At 42.6% G+C, this 15,119-nt stretch overlaps 1 protein-coding gene across 3 annotated transcripts in view; it reads right to left on the bottom strand.

Annotated features, from left to right (window-relative positions):
- RAD51C (RAD51 paralog C) overlaps positions 1-15,119 on the bottom strand; it is a 99,787-nt gene that overhangs the window by 36,179 nt on the left and 48,489 nt on the right. For all 3 annotated transcript variants that reach the window (XM_088449538.1, XM_088449537.1, XM_088449539.1), the window contains exon 6: positions 7,368-7,434. In XM_088449538.1, coding sequence (XP_088305664.1) covers positions 7,368-7,434 — 67 coding nt within the window. The remainder of the gene's footprint in view (positions 1-7,367; positions 7,435-15,119) is intronic.

A 15,119-nucleotide genomic window follows, 5' to 3' on the forward strand; every position in this document is an offset into this window, starting at 1 on the left:
ATGCAGAAGGCAAGAACACAGTCTTGGAAGCTGCCAACGTAGTCACAATCTTGTCCAATTCTGGGCCAAACAGGATCTCCTCAGAATAAGGCAGAGACTCCAACGCCGTTTTAGATTCCGAATCTGCCTTCCATGAGCAAAGCCAGACAATACGGCGGGGTATCACGGAAGTAGCAGATGCCTTGGAAGCTAGGAGACCAGTATCCAAAGCTGCTTCACCTAATGTGAGATATGTAGGACAGCTGTTCCCTCGAAGCATCGGAGGGAAATGTATCTTCTAGGGCCTCTGCCCAACCCTCAATGGCTTTTGCCATACAGGCCGTAGCCCTGGCAGGAGTAATAGCTCCTGTAAGAGAGTATACAGATTTCAGGCAAGCTTCAATCCTTTTATCCGTGGTCTCCTTTAAGGAGGTTGCAGTATGGACATTTTTAACTAGGCGTGTCACGCGGGAATCCACTGCAGGGTGAACTTCCCATTTAGTGCAATGAGAAGATGGAAAGAGGTAAAAGGAAATTAAGCGTTTAGGCAGATGAAATTTTTACTTGGCATATTCCATGCCTCACTCACATGATCGGATAGATGATCAGAGTGAGGAAATTTTGGCAAAACTACCTTGTTTAAATAATGGCTTTTTTGCCTTAGGAGCGGGTTCTGCCTCTTCTATCTGAAGAATAGACTTTACAGCTCTCACAAGTGCAGGTAAAGAGTGCATCCGTAAAGTATTCACAACGCTTCACTTTTTCCACATTTTGTTATGTTACAGCCTTATTCCAAAATGGAATAAATCCATTTTTGTCCTCAAAATTCTACACACAATACCCCATAATGACAACGTGTAAAAAGTTTTTTTTTTTAGATTTTTGCTTAAATTTAATTAAAAAAAACAAAACACTAAAGGGGCCTATCCATTAGCAGATACATTTCTGAGAGATGAAAGACCAAAAGATATCCCTTGAAAATTCTGGTGGCTGTGCTGAAAGATATCTGTCATGTACATGACAGATTTTGGCAAAAGACGAAAGATGAACGATATCGCATGACATCATTCAGGGAGTGGATTTTTTTTAATGATTGTTTGAATATTCATTAAAGGATTTCTTCTTTTTAAGGGATGGGTGGTGCTCTCTGCAGCCCTCTAAATTCCCGATTACCTATTTAAAACTCAGCATTTATTCTTTGTTGCTACTTAGGTTGGGTGTATACCTTTCTGAGCGTTGTTTCAAAGATAAATTGCTGCTTTCATTTTTGACGTGCCATTAAATAGTGAACTGTACTCTCTTGTAATCATGGATCACTACCATTATCGTGTCAGGACAGCATATTTGGCCGCTGTGCTGTTGTCTGACCGTGAGAGGTCCGTGAGAAGAAGGGTACATTTCTGCTGGACGAGGGAGTGGCTGTTGCAGAGGGATTCTCTCTTGCACATGCCACTTCTTCAGGAAATACCCCTTTTAGACCTAAATGCCGGGTCTGATCTGGGAGGTCGAACAGTGTTCTGGCCGGATTAGACCCGGCGCTGATCCAGCATATTCCTGAGTCGGCACCATTATGAAAGTGGACGCTTGGAGATGACGTCATCTCCAAGCGCTACTTAAGTCAGCCAATTCTCCAGCCAGGGGCGCTATGCAGGTCTTCTAGACCCACATTGCACCGTTTACACTTCAGGGCAGCACGGGAACAACCCGTGGCCAAGCCTGCAGTTTACACGGGATGGATCACCGGGTCTATGGACCTGGCTGGATCCATTGCACCGCCACAAATCCCGGATTGATGCGCATCAACCCTGGATTTTTTACATGGATTAAAAGGGTTATAAGTACTTACCTTGTTGCTAATAATGTCCATCGTAATACTGCCGTTGTAGTTAACATAGGTGTCCAAGTAAAGACACCTATGTTAATTCAACAAGGCCCTTCTCCAATCTTGTAGAATTGCCTCTAAATAACAACTTGATTAGCACAACACAATTTACCAATACTAAACATGTTAGAAACAATATTTAAAAATATAAAAAAAACACGCAACAACTGTTTATTTAATTTTTTTTCTTTTTAACTTTTGAAGAAGTATGGATGGGATTCATCCCTTGTTACCAGGCCAATGAGTGCCGGACTACTCAAACAGAAAAAGAATCAGGCACATAATGTTGTGAAATACAGTTGAGACTTTTGAAAAAAATACTGATGTCAATAGGGTAAAGGGGAATAAACAAAACTCCAAAACAGTGTTCTTTGAGCACAATAAGTAACTAGATGACATAACGATCGGGCAGCAAGTTTGATGAAGTCCATTTTCCCAAGTCATGGCAACATGACCAAACTCACGTTCGTTCTTGAAAAAAAAAACAAAGACAAAAGGACTGACCAATTAAAAAAACAATTTAAAAACTGAATATAAAAAAAAAGACTAATTAAAAAATTCCTCGTCAGCCTGGAGGGTAAGCTTGTGCACTCACCCATGATAAGTGCACACTACTCATTGATGTACTGGGATAGGGACATGGTGGCGCTGGGCTATGCGTCGCAGCATACGGGAGGGGATGTGACGTAGGAGGAATTGGATGTGTTGGATATGCCAGTCTATAAGGTGGGATGGGGAGATTGCCAGAGGGCGATGGGGTGGGCGGAGGTCTAATGTATGACGCTACATCCGTATGCTCATCCAATTTTTCTTGGTGAGCAAGGACAATAGTGTGATACATTATCCTCTTGAAATGGATTTGCTGACTTGGAGTCATCTTATCCATTTCGTGGCTGACATTGTTACCAAAAGATTGATTTGCACTCGGGGGATTCCTCAAAATCGCCTCCGCGTGTTGTAGAAATAATTAATATACATTAATAATACTTACCATTAAGCAATAATACTTACCATTAAGTGATCTGGAAATTAAGGAAGCCCTGGGAAAGGTAAAAATTCTGACACACAATCAATAAACCTTTTTTTTTTAAAGGTAAGCAATAGACTTTTCCTAATCCAAATAGTATAACATTTTTAATAGCTTACCTCATCCTGACCCTCCAACTCTTCTTCGAAGTCCTCCTCGACCCTTGGCTCCAGCGAGCACCGCGACCGTGTCTTTGGGTCTTGATCAAGAACAAATAGGAGCAGGTCATAATACCACAAGCTTGGGCTTCTGGACTTCATCAGCACCTGCTCCCGAACGTTGTGCATCTTTGTACTTATTGTGCCTTTAAGAACACTGTTCTGAATTTTCGCCTTTACCCAGTCGACGTCAGCATCCTTTTCTCGTCCTCGGCTGTAGATTACAAGCTTACTAAGTGCCTGATTCTTTTTTTCTCTGTTTGAGTAGTCCTTGCTGGATGTGCGGCGTTCATTGGATCCTGACATCTGCAAAATAATATATATATATATATATATAAAAAAAAAATTTGAATAGACATTTGCAAACAGTAGTGCCCCTGTGCTCCCATTAGATCCCCTTTGCTGTGCTCCCATATGTGCCCCTTTTCATCCCTTTATTGCCCCTTCAGCTCCCCTTGTATGCCCCTTCACATTCCCCGGTAATGTCCCTGTAGTGCCCTTCTGGTAGAGCCCCAATAGTGCCTCCTGGTAGAGCACCCTGTTGTGCCCCCTTTAGAGCCCCTGCAGCGCCCCCTTTAGAGCCCCTGCATTGCCCCCATAGTGCCCCCTTTAGAGCCCCATAGTGCCCCCTTTAGAGCCCCTGCAGTGCCCCCTGGTAGAGCCCCTGTAGTTACCCCATAGTGCCCCCTGGTAGAGCCCCTGCAGTGCCCCCTGGTAGAGCCCCTTTTCTCGCTAAATACACATCACAAATAAAATTAAAAAAACAAACAAACAAAAAAAAAACACGCACCTCCTTTTACTTCCGCACTAGCTACCCAACCCACTGCACTATAAACAAGGCCACTGCCCCCCCCCAGCCACTATAAACAACCCCGCTATAAACTACCTCGCAACCCTCCCACTATAAACAACCCCCCGCTACCCCATCCCCACTGCACTACAAACCACCCCGCTACACTAACCATTCCCCCCCCCATAGATGCACTGTACTTACCTTTGTTATTTTGCAAAGCTGTGTTGTCCCCCGGCGCCATGTAGCTGCTGCTTCTCTCCAGGGAACAGTGATGAGAATTCGGAGCGTCCGGGTGTCGCGTGCATAAATTATCGTTCGTTGTTCACCGCATATAAACTGCCAGATATTTCTAATATCTGGCAGCGATATGTGATAACTGACCAACATGTTGGAGAGACGAAAGATTCAATTTATCGGCCGCGGGAAATCGTTCGGGGACTATCCATAGCAGATAAATTGAACGAATGAACGATATATTGTTCAGTCACTCAATTTATCTGCTAATGGATAGGCCCCTTAAGAAATCACATGTACTTAAGTATTCACGGCCTTTGCCATGAAGCTCAAAATTGAATTCAGGTGCATCCTGTTTCCACTGATCATCCTTGAGATGTTCCTACAGTTTAATTAACCAAGATTTTTACTCAACCACATACTCACATATGCTACACCCCTACAATGTGTGAATGGTGAGTGTCCCATATAGGTCAGCTTCAGTGAATATGGAGGACTTGTTTGCAATACAGCTCTATTAGCTTTATGATAACAGGTATTTTAGCTGTGCCATCATGTGGCAAACACGGTTAACTGCACCACAAGTTAAAAAAAATAAAAAATTCCTGTGCAAGCCCTTATTCATCTGAGAATCTTACTACTGCATGATTTTTTTATGTAGCTCTCACTGTGAAATAAAATACATGCATTATTTATCAACCTTGAGAACACTATTATCTATCCTTTTTATAGATAAATAATAGATAATGAAGACAACAGGGTAAACTAAAGAAGTGGAAATAGGTATGATCACAGATAGGCTATAAAAACAATATCTTAGATTTTTTTTAAATATAAATGCAAGGAAATATTTTTTCCCCCTTTTTATAACATCTAGCTAGTCAGATTAGATCAACCAATGCTTATATTATAATACAATGATTTCTACTCCAGGCAAATTAAACAGGAGAGTGAAGATTAATGGCTCCAGAGGGAATTTTGTATATTGTAACGAGTCACTAAAGTGCCATTCAGTTAGCAAGGAAGGAAACCTCAGAGGAAAAGGCGATTGTGAATAAAAATACTCCAAGTACGATCTGCAGAGACTTGCCTGTGAATCTGAGTTACATGCACGTAAATTGGGCAGCTTGTTAAATAATGCATTCACTTTAATGCCAACTGCATGATTCAAGGCGAGATGCATTAATGATTGCATTTATAACAAGATCATTAACAGACATCACCTACGTACGTACCTGAGGGATCTTCTGCGGGAATGCACCATCTTCTTGCCGGGGACAGCTCCGTGATACTCAGCTGTCCTGGCGATATCTTCACTTCCAGGTTTATGACATGGGTGAAGTAATGTGCATGAGCGGCTATCAGGCTGCGCATGCGCTAATGCCCACTATTGGGCAGGAATCCTTTGGATCCCTCTCCAGGCCACTTTGCAAAAAGTAGCCCATAGGCTACTCTATTGGGTACTAACTACCTTGGTGCATACCGGAACATCACAGACCCATAGCATTCTATGAGGACTGCTGCAGTGGATATCTCTGCATATAATATGTATATTGAGAATGTGACGAGTTCTCAAGAGGTTTCACCGCATTTTTGATGATAGTGCATCCCTGGGGTGGGATGCATTATCAATGGTTTTAAAACATTAAGAAAGGAGGGAAAATAAAAATTCTTGTTTGTGGCTCAAAACTTAGGGCCTGATTCAGCGGTAGATGCAGTGGCTATGTCGAACGCAAGTGGCTGATGTTTTTGGTAGTGTGCATGTGTCTGAGTTACACTGCGCATGCATCCCGTTGGTTAGCGATGGGAGTCGCAGAACGAATTTGGGTGCAATAACTGTGGATTTGAAAGGGTGTGCCTGGGAGGTAATGGGGGTCGCTAGCCACACACGGGCGTGTCACAGACGGAGAAATTGCATCTGCCATAGAGCTGGAATTGTATAGAGATGGAATAGCGCCGCTGGGCTTCCCAGAATATGTTGCGTCATTAGCATAAAGATGCAGATGTGGTCAGGTGTACCTCTGAATCAGGCCCTTAGTCTCACAAGATGAAACTTTCACCATGTTTCACTTGCAAGAGTAGCATAAGCTCCAGAGTACAAAGAATCAGAGTACAGCTAATTTATTCTGAATCACTGATCAAGTCTCCAGGCCTGGAATAAGACCAGTAGCATTGCAGAAAAGATATAGGGGGTGTCCCCTGTATCTATACTACTGTGGCAGCGTGCATCAAAAAGTTATCTTGCTGGCATCCTACAGCCTGTCGGTAGTACACATTTGGTTTATTCTAGAATGCATTGTGCTATCCTACCACACAGTGTATCAGTGTACTTTGCAAGGTTGAGTCTCCCATATCCAAAACGCTTGGGACCAGGAGTATTTTGGTTATCAGATTTTTCTGTAATTTGGAATATTTGCATACCATAATGAGATATCTTGGGAATGGGACCCAAAGCTAAACACAGAATGTATTTATGTTTTATATACACCTTAAACTCAACAGCCTGCAGGTCATTTTATACAATATTTTCAATAATGTTGGGTCTCAAAGTTTGTCTACATACATGACATTTATGTTTCATCTACACCTTATACACAAAAGCCTGAACGTTATTTTATACAATATTTTTAATAATTGTGTGCCTTAAACAATGTTTGTGTACATTGAACCATCAAAAAACAAAGGTTTCACTATCTCAGTCATGCTAAAAATATTCTGTATTTCTGAATATTTGGATATGGGAGACTCAACCTGTAGTTGTATTCAGATACAGAGGAAAATATTTACTACTAATTAATGAACAATATGGTCTCTTGAAGTATGAGAATTTATTTCCCAGTTATGAATATAGGTTGCCATCTATAGATGCAACTACAAAAATGTTTATCTAGAAATCAATACCCTTAACGTGGGTGTGGTATATTTTGTCAACATGAGAATGTCGTCATGGTCTTAATGTTGACATTCAGCATGATGAAATGTTAACATGATTAGAATAATCGACAAAATTTAAATATCTCTCTCTATAGAAAAGATTTTATATAATGGACATCACCTGTATGCCACGGGACCTGGTGTGTCCATGTGACTACTATAGTAAGATGGCACCTGACTTCTCCTTTAGGACACATGGGACCTGATTTCAATGATGAGCAAGATGGGCTGGCGTGCATGCCAGATGGGTAATTTGTGGATATATGCTTCAAAATCAGTTGTCAATAATATACTGCAAAACCAGATAGATATACATTTATATAGGAGTTATTTCTTAAATGGTGTTAAACGGTTATATACCTAAAGCTGGTATCAAAATGGATTCACTAGGTCCAATTCTTGTAGTCATCTGATTTGTTAATATTACCTACAAAAACAAAAATGTTAGCAAATAATAAATATAAAGCACATGAAATGATAATTTTTTACTTGTCCTGAACTATAGACAAATCAGTTTCAGACCATTAGGGAAAGGCTGAAGGGAATGAAGTGGAGGGTGGGGACACCGACACACAGAAATCAAGAAAATTTTGAAAGGGATGATAAGGAACCTACGGTTATACCCTTTACGGATCATCCAACACAAAAAGCCAGGTAATCGTTTGTTTCACTGAACTGCATGGAGGACTACTTTCCATGATATGGTCCCACCCAGATTGCGTGCGTGCGTGCGTGTATACAGTATATACATACACACACATATAAACACAGATGTGTCCTCATACACCAAGCCTCAATATGCCATATGATATGAAGCAAGGTGCTCAGCACCGAGCAGTGTGTGGACTTTTTCTTTAAAATTTGCAAGTTATTCGCATCGCAGGCGCGGCAAAACACCACTGTGTGCTAGAGATGTTAGGCTACGAATTTACCCGCACTGAATTGGTTTTACACATGTTCAAAGTAGCAGATGAAGCATAAAACTTGGAGTTAGAAAAAGCGGCAGCCGCTGTATAATAGCACTTTGTAAACAAATTCAGACTCATTCACACACAGATGTACAAATATCGCACTTCAAGGTTGATCAGTGCAATCTAGCAGAGTAGTTTTGTCCCTCCCATTTTTTTTTTTTTTGGTGCGAATAAGACGCCACCTGGCATGCCGAGAGGGGCTTTTTGGCGCAACTGAAACCACAGTATAAGAGGACACATCTGTTTGTTTCTCTCTCTCTCTATATATATATATATATACACACACGTGTATATATATATATATATATATATATATATATATATACACACACACATACATACATACACACTGTGGGAAGGATAATATGCTCTATTTACAAATGTGCAGAGAGAATTGTAACTGCACAGAACCTTCAATCTGCGCATAACAACTATATGAGTACTGTGATAGGTTTTTAGAATGAGGTCATTCTAAGGATTTGATTACACAAGCACGTAAAAGTACTGAAATGAATCAATTACTGGTGTATAAAGTCTGAGGTTAAGAGAAATTACTTTATTCCTTTAATCACTAGATTCAATTGCCATGAGAAATATACAGTATTAGAGATGTTTTTAATAAATATTGGCACATTTTAAAAATGGACCCTATACTCAGACATCCTACCTCAAAAACCTGACATTGTTTTTAGAAAAAACAAGAGTTTAAAAAATTGGTTGGCACCAAGTCTACTAAATGTTACTAAACCTAAAAGTATACCTTTTGAGTTCAATACTACAGGTTTTTATAAATGTGGATATTGTAATATGTGTAGATATACTAGGTATCTTAAAACTTTATTTTCGGACTCTTCAAATCTAAACAAAATAAAATCAAGAATTTTATGAATTGTTTGGCCACTAATGTCATGTATCTGGCTGAATGCACGTACACTTATGGTGCATACACACGGTCAGATTTTTCCTTCAGATATGAACGATAACGATTTAAAAATCGTTCAGTCGTTCATATCTGAAGGAAAATCTGACATATCTGACATGCCTGAACGATGGACGATTTACAATGTGCGTTCCCGTTTGTCAGATAACGATATCTCACATCTGATGTGTTTGCAGTCAGACTTGGACGATTCCATTCATTTTAATGCAGTCAAAAATCGTTCAATCGTTCAAATCTTTGGTAAAATCTTTCAAATCGTTCAATCGTTCATCTGACAAATCTGACACATCTGACAAATCTGACCGTGTGTATGCTCCATTAGACTTGTAAAATTCTGCATGCAAGAACATGTAAGAAGTATAAACAAAATAGATAACCATTCCTTTTATAGGCATATTATTGCCGTACAATAAGTGTAATTTGGAACATTTTAGCTTTAAAGCTATTGAACAAGTGAAGTTAGGTGAAAGTGGAGATCTGGATAAATTTCTATAACAAAGAAATGTATTGGATTTTCACTATTAACACCCTCACACCATTGGTTTGAAATCGAACCTTTTTTTGTGACCACTCTTGTTATGCTTTTTAAATCTACCCTTCTTCTATCTCTTGGATTTATGTCTCTAGCCTAGGGGTGGGCAATAAACTGCCCCCAAGCCATTGAAATACTACAAATCCCAGCATGCCCTGCCACAGTATTGCTATTTGGCCATGCTAAAACTGTTGCAAGGCATGCTGGGATGTGTAGTTCAACAACAGCTGGAGGACCACCACTGCGAGTCTAGCCTATTACTATATTTTCATACACATTTATTTGTTTTTTTTGTATGTATTGACTCGGACTGGCTGTGCGGCCTACTTGTTATTTATCCAAGTTTCATATGTGTGTTATATTTGGGCCTACATTATGTAACATGCATAATTTAATCTGTTACTGTTTACATTTTGATATGCACAAAGATTTATATCTATTATGACCTGTCTATAGTCTACTCTAGATTATTAAAATCTACTGTAATTTAAGAGGATAATTTTTATATGGACAGATATAGGTCTAAAATAATCCCTTCTCAAGATGGCCGTTTTCAAAGGGATTACTTCACCAATATGGCCGCCGTGCAAAATCGCTGTATAAATATAATATATTAACATTGGTATCTTAAGTCTGTAATTTTAGTATTTCATTTTCATACTTTAAATTTGATACCTTGTAATAAGATTATCCATTTTATAAATGGACATAGGTGTCCCTATAATTTGTTTACTCCATAAAGATGGCTACCACTCATGTACTTTTAACCCATTGAATATTACCTTTATTATAAGCCTAACCTGTTATTTTTTATTTAATTTATTTCACACGCACTAGGATAAAACTTAGATGGATTCCCCACCTAAAATGGCCGACCGTTAAGGTCATTACTCTAATAGGGCCATGACACGTGCACTATATACATTATGTAATCCCACTGTCAACTCTCTTCCTTTCTAAAATGGCTACCTTAACCTTCATTACTATATTAAGATGGCCGCGGTGCAAACGCCGTTAAACCCATTTAGTCTGCCTATTATACCCACGCCATTGAGCCAAAGTCTGTTTGTTTGCTGGCCAGCCTCATTTGTGAAACCCATATAACACAAAGAGCAAATCTGACTTCCTGATGTAGTTGGTACGATCCACATAGATACGAAGGACTCGAACCACATCCAGTGAAGCTTCACCTGTAGAAAGGTTTGAAGACTGAAAAGCCAGGACTACAATTTCCTCATTCATATGGAAATGGGATACCACCTTCGGAAGGTAACCCGCCCTAGTACGAAGGACAGCTCTATTTAGATGAAAAATCCAATATGGAGCGCGACATGACAGTGCTGCTAAGTCAAACTCTGCGAGCTGCGAAGATAGCGAGGAGAAAAAGTGTCTTTGCTTCCAACCACCTTAAGTCTACCATATCCAAGGGTTCAAAAGGGGAAGTTTGCAGTGCCCTGAGAACCAAGGATAAATCCCGTGATGCTACCGGAGGGACAAACGGGGGTTGCAGTCGGAGAACCCCCTGCAAAAATATTCTAGCATCTGCCAGAGAAGCAATTCTGTGCTGGAACAAAACTGACAATGCAGAAACCTGAATTCTCAAAGTATATTCCAGCCTCTTGAAACTTTGAAAACCCTGGGAACACCAACGAAAATATGAATGTCAAATCCTGTGATAGATGCGGGCTGAAGCAGGCTTCCTTGCCCTCATTATCGTCTGGATCACAGAAGTTGAGAAACCTTTGGCCTTTAAGACGGAAGCCTCAAGAGCCACACCGGTAGATCAGGATATAGGTAGGGACCCTGCAAATCCAGTCGTAGAGGCAGTGGACTGTCTATGGATAGACATGTCAGATTGGAGAACCAATGTCTCCTGGGCCAGGCAGGAGCTATTAGTATTAACCTGCCGCCTTCCTGCTTGAACTTTGACGACTCTTGGGAGGAGGGAGATTGGAGGAAACAGGTATGCCAACTTGAAGTCCCACCTCACCACCAGAGCGTCGACGAAGGCGGCTGAGGGGTCCCTCATTCTGGACCCGTACCTGGGGACCTTGTGGTTGTGGCATGACGCCATGAGGTTTACCTCTGGCTGTCCCTACCTGTCCACCAGGAGTTTAAAGACGTCCGAATGAAGAGCCCATACTCCGGCATTTATGTCCTGATGACTTAGGAAGTCAGCTTCCCAGTTGAGTACTCCTGGGATGAATATTGCAGAGATTGCTGGAAGATGGCATTCTGTCCACAGCAGAATGTTCACCACTTCCCTCATGGCTGCTGGACTTCGTGTGCCTCCCTGATAGTTAATGTAGACCACTGCGGTCGTGTTGTCGGACTGAATCTGGACAGGCCTGCCATGAAGAAGGTCCTGCGCCAGACAGAGCTCTGTGCACTGCACGAAGCTCCAAGATATTTATCGATAGGTGACCTTCCTGAGTCATCCACCTTCCCTGAAAGGTGTGATGCCCTGTCACCGCTTCCCATCCTCGCATCTGTGGTGAGGAGTACCCAATCTGGGACCCATAACAGATGACCCTTGTCTAAATGAGTAATCTCCAGCCAATAAGTGAGGGAGAGGTGAACCTCTGGCGAGATGCGGAACATCTGGGATTTTATCCGACGATACTGTGTACCAGTGAGACAGAATCCATTGGCGAAAGGACCTGGAGTAGAATTGGGCATAAGCCACCATATCGAATGTGGAGACCATGAAGCCCAGCACCTGCAGCGCCAGGTGAACTGACACTCTTTGCTTGCAGAGTAGACTGCGCACACGAGACTGTAGTGCAGCAAACTTGTCCTCTGGTAGGAGAATCCTCTGGCCCAGAGAGTCCAGCAGTGTCCCCAAGTGCACCATCTGCTGCGTTGGAGAAAGACACGACTTTTTCCAATTATCCAGTTGTGCTCTTGAGGCAGCCAGTGGTTATCTGAAGATGACGTTGTAACAATTCCTGAGATAGTGCTAATATCAGGTCGTCGTCCAAATATGGCAGTATCATGATGCCTTGTCGTCTGATATGAGCCGTCATAACTGCCATTATCTTGGTAAATACCCGAGGGGCTGTGCCAGCCCGAAGGGTAGAGCCTGGAATTGGTTACTGATCTACTGCCAATCTCAGAAATCTTTGGTGGGATCGTGCAACCGGAACATGCAGATATGCATCCAGTGTGTCCAGGGAGACCATGAAATCTCCAGGCTCCATTGCCAGCATAATTGACCGTAGGGTTTCCATACGGAAATTCAGCACATGGATGAATCTGTTGAGAGACTTCAGATTAAAGATAGGGCGGTGTGACCCATTTGGTTTCTGAATCAAAACCAAAATTTGAATAAGAACCCCTTCCCTGAACGGGGATTATGACTCCTGACCTCAGGAAGGCCCCAATAGAACCGAGGACCTGACAGTGTCTAAAGGCAGGGTTGTACCAACAAACCTTTGAGGGGGATGTCTCAGGAATGTGATGGCATAACCTTGAGAGACCACCTCTCGAACCCAGGCATCTGCCATCAGGCAGTGGGCTTACCGTCCGACTTGGAAGCAGGATGCTTGGTTGACCAGGATTTCTTGGTCTGCCATTTCCTGTGGGAATTATCCTGTCCCTTTGTCACTATGTCATCCAGCTCTGGTCCAAAGAGTACCTTCCCAACAAAAGGCAAGGACTCCAGGGTCTTCTTGGAACCTGTATCTGCCTTCCAGGTTTTTAGCGAAAGGGTTCTTCGAGCTGCAACCGAAGCTGCCGATACCCTAGAAGCTAAGATACCTGCGTCAATGACCGCTTCCCCCATATACATAGCTGCTTCTTGCATCTGACAGAGGGAAGACCACTGTTCTCTGGTAGCATTAGGCATGCTATCTTCCAAAGACTTCATCCATTCTGCCATAGCCTTGGCTACCCAGGCTACAGCCATAGCTGACCTGGTAACAGCCCCAGATAATGAAAATACTGATCTTAAATAGTTATCAAGTTTTCTAATCTGTAACCTCTTTCAATGAGGAGGCTGCAGGAATGGGTAACGTAGAGCTCTTGATCAATCTAGTCACATGAGCATCTACTGATGGAGGAACTTCCCATTTGCTACATTCACCCAGAGCAAATGGATATCGAGAGGTTAAATTCCTTGTAGTATGGAAATGCTTATTTAGAGTACACCATGAGATTCGTCAGTTGTTCAGACTGAGGAAAATAATCTTTAGCCACCTTCTGACACCTAAAGACCAGAATCTTAGATTTCGGCGGAACCTCCTCTTCCTCTACTGAGGACAGATCAACCCCGCTCTAACCGGAGAGGGGACATACACAAAGGATTGATGGTCTTCTTCCATCGAGTAAAAACCAGAACTCAGAGTGTGATGAGGAGGCTGAGTCAGAATCCCGAGGTAACGTCTGAAGAGAACCTTTCTTATGCCCCTGCTTTCTTACTGCCATTGGTCTATTCACCTGCACCCTTACTGAGGGGCTATAGACGGCAGCATACTCTGATGACTAGAGTGAGAAGAATCAAACCAACAGGGATTCATAGAGGACATATACATAGAAAGATGTAACTGCTGTGGGTATCCCATAGCAGGAGGCTGTATCATGGCAGGAACATGCGAAGCTGTGGCCCTGTCCACCAAATGCGACAAAACCTGAGACCAAGAAGCCACCCAGGATGGCTAATGTTTTGGTGCAGGTGTACAAGATATAAAAGGTGGCTGTTTGCAACAGGCACTACCCAACCCATCTTGCACAAAATCCTGTTCAGACAGGCCTGCAAAACAGGATCTACATGACTTCAGCTCATCCTTCTCACCTTTACCTTCAGACATGGCAACTGTGTGACCGGTATAAGGTGTACAGTATAAATGCAATGTGACCCTCTTCACAAATGAAGAGGCTACACCTTTTCAGAGGGATGAGGAGAAACACAGTGATAGATATAACTGACAGTTTGAAAAACAAAAGACAATATATATACAGCAGCTAGCATGAAAGTCACATACATAAATACAAACAATTGCTATTGCAAATTCACCAGCTCCGCAGGGGTATTGGTAAGATATAGAGTGCTATATACCAGATCCAGAGGAGAGGTATACAGGGAGACAGACCAGGCCTCTGCGACAACCAGCCTGCAGCAGTACACACAAATGCGAATGTCTCACACACAAGGTGGTCAGAAGTAGCAGCCCAGAGGCAGGAATCTGTAACCGGAAGTTGCGTCTGGGTCGGGGAAGGGGCGGCCGGGGGAGCACCTATCTCCCCTAAGCTGCGATTTTGAGGGCATGGGTACGCTGGCCTCACAGCAGTAGACGCCAACTAGTACGCTCTAGTGCGTCTACTATCCATCCCCGGCGACAGACGATATGTGACATGTTGCACGAGGCCTTCACCTGCAGCCGTAACTAGTGCGCTCTAGTGCGTCTACTACCCATCCCCGGCGACAGACGATATTTGACATGTTGCACAAGGCCTTCACCTGCAGCCTCCTCCGTTGCGTCTCCTACACCGGAGGCCTGAACTGCGTCGCGCACGACTCCCCTCATGAGGAATTGCTTACCTGCCATCTTCGTGAATCCGATCACAGTCCGGACCCCAGCGATGCCGCTAGCGGAGTCTCGCCGAAATCCTCAGGGCATATTGCGGTACTAGCGTTTCGGCATCGGTGGAGGTAGAAGGGGTCGCAGTAC

Source organism: Taudactylus pleione, unplaced genomic scaffold (genome assembly GCF_031769625.1).
Source record: "Taudactylus pleione unplaced genomic scaffold, aTauple2 ptg000487l, whole genome shotgun sequence".
NCBI lineage: Eukaryota > Metazoa > Chordata > Amphibia > Anura > Myobatrachidae > Taudactylus > Taudactylus pleione.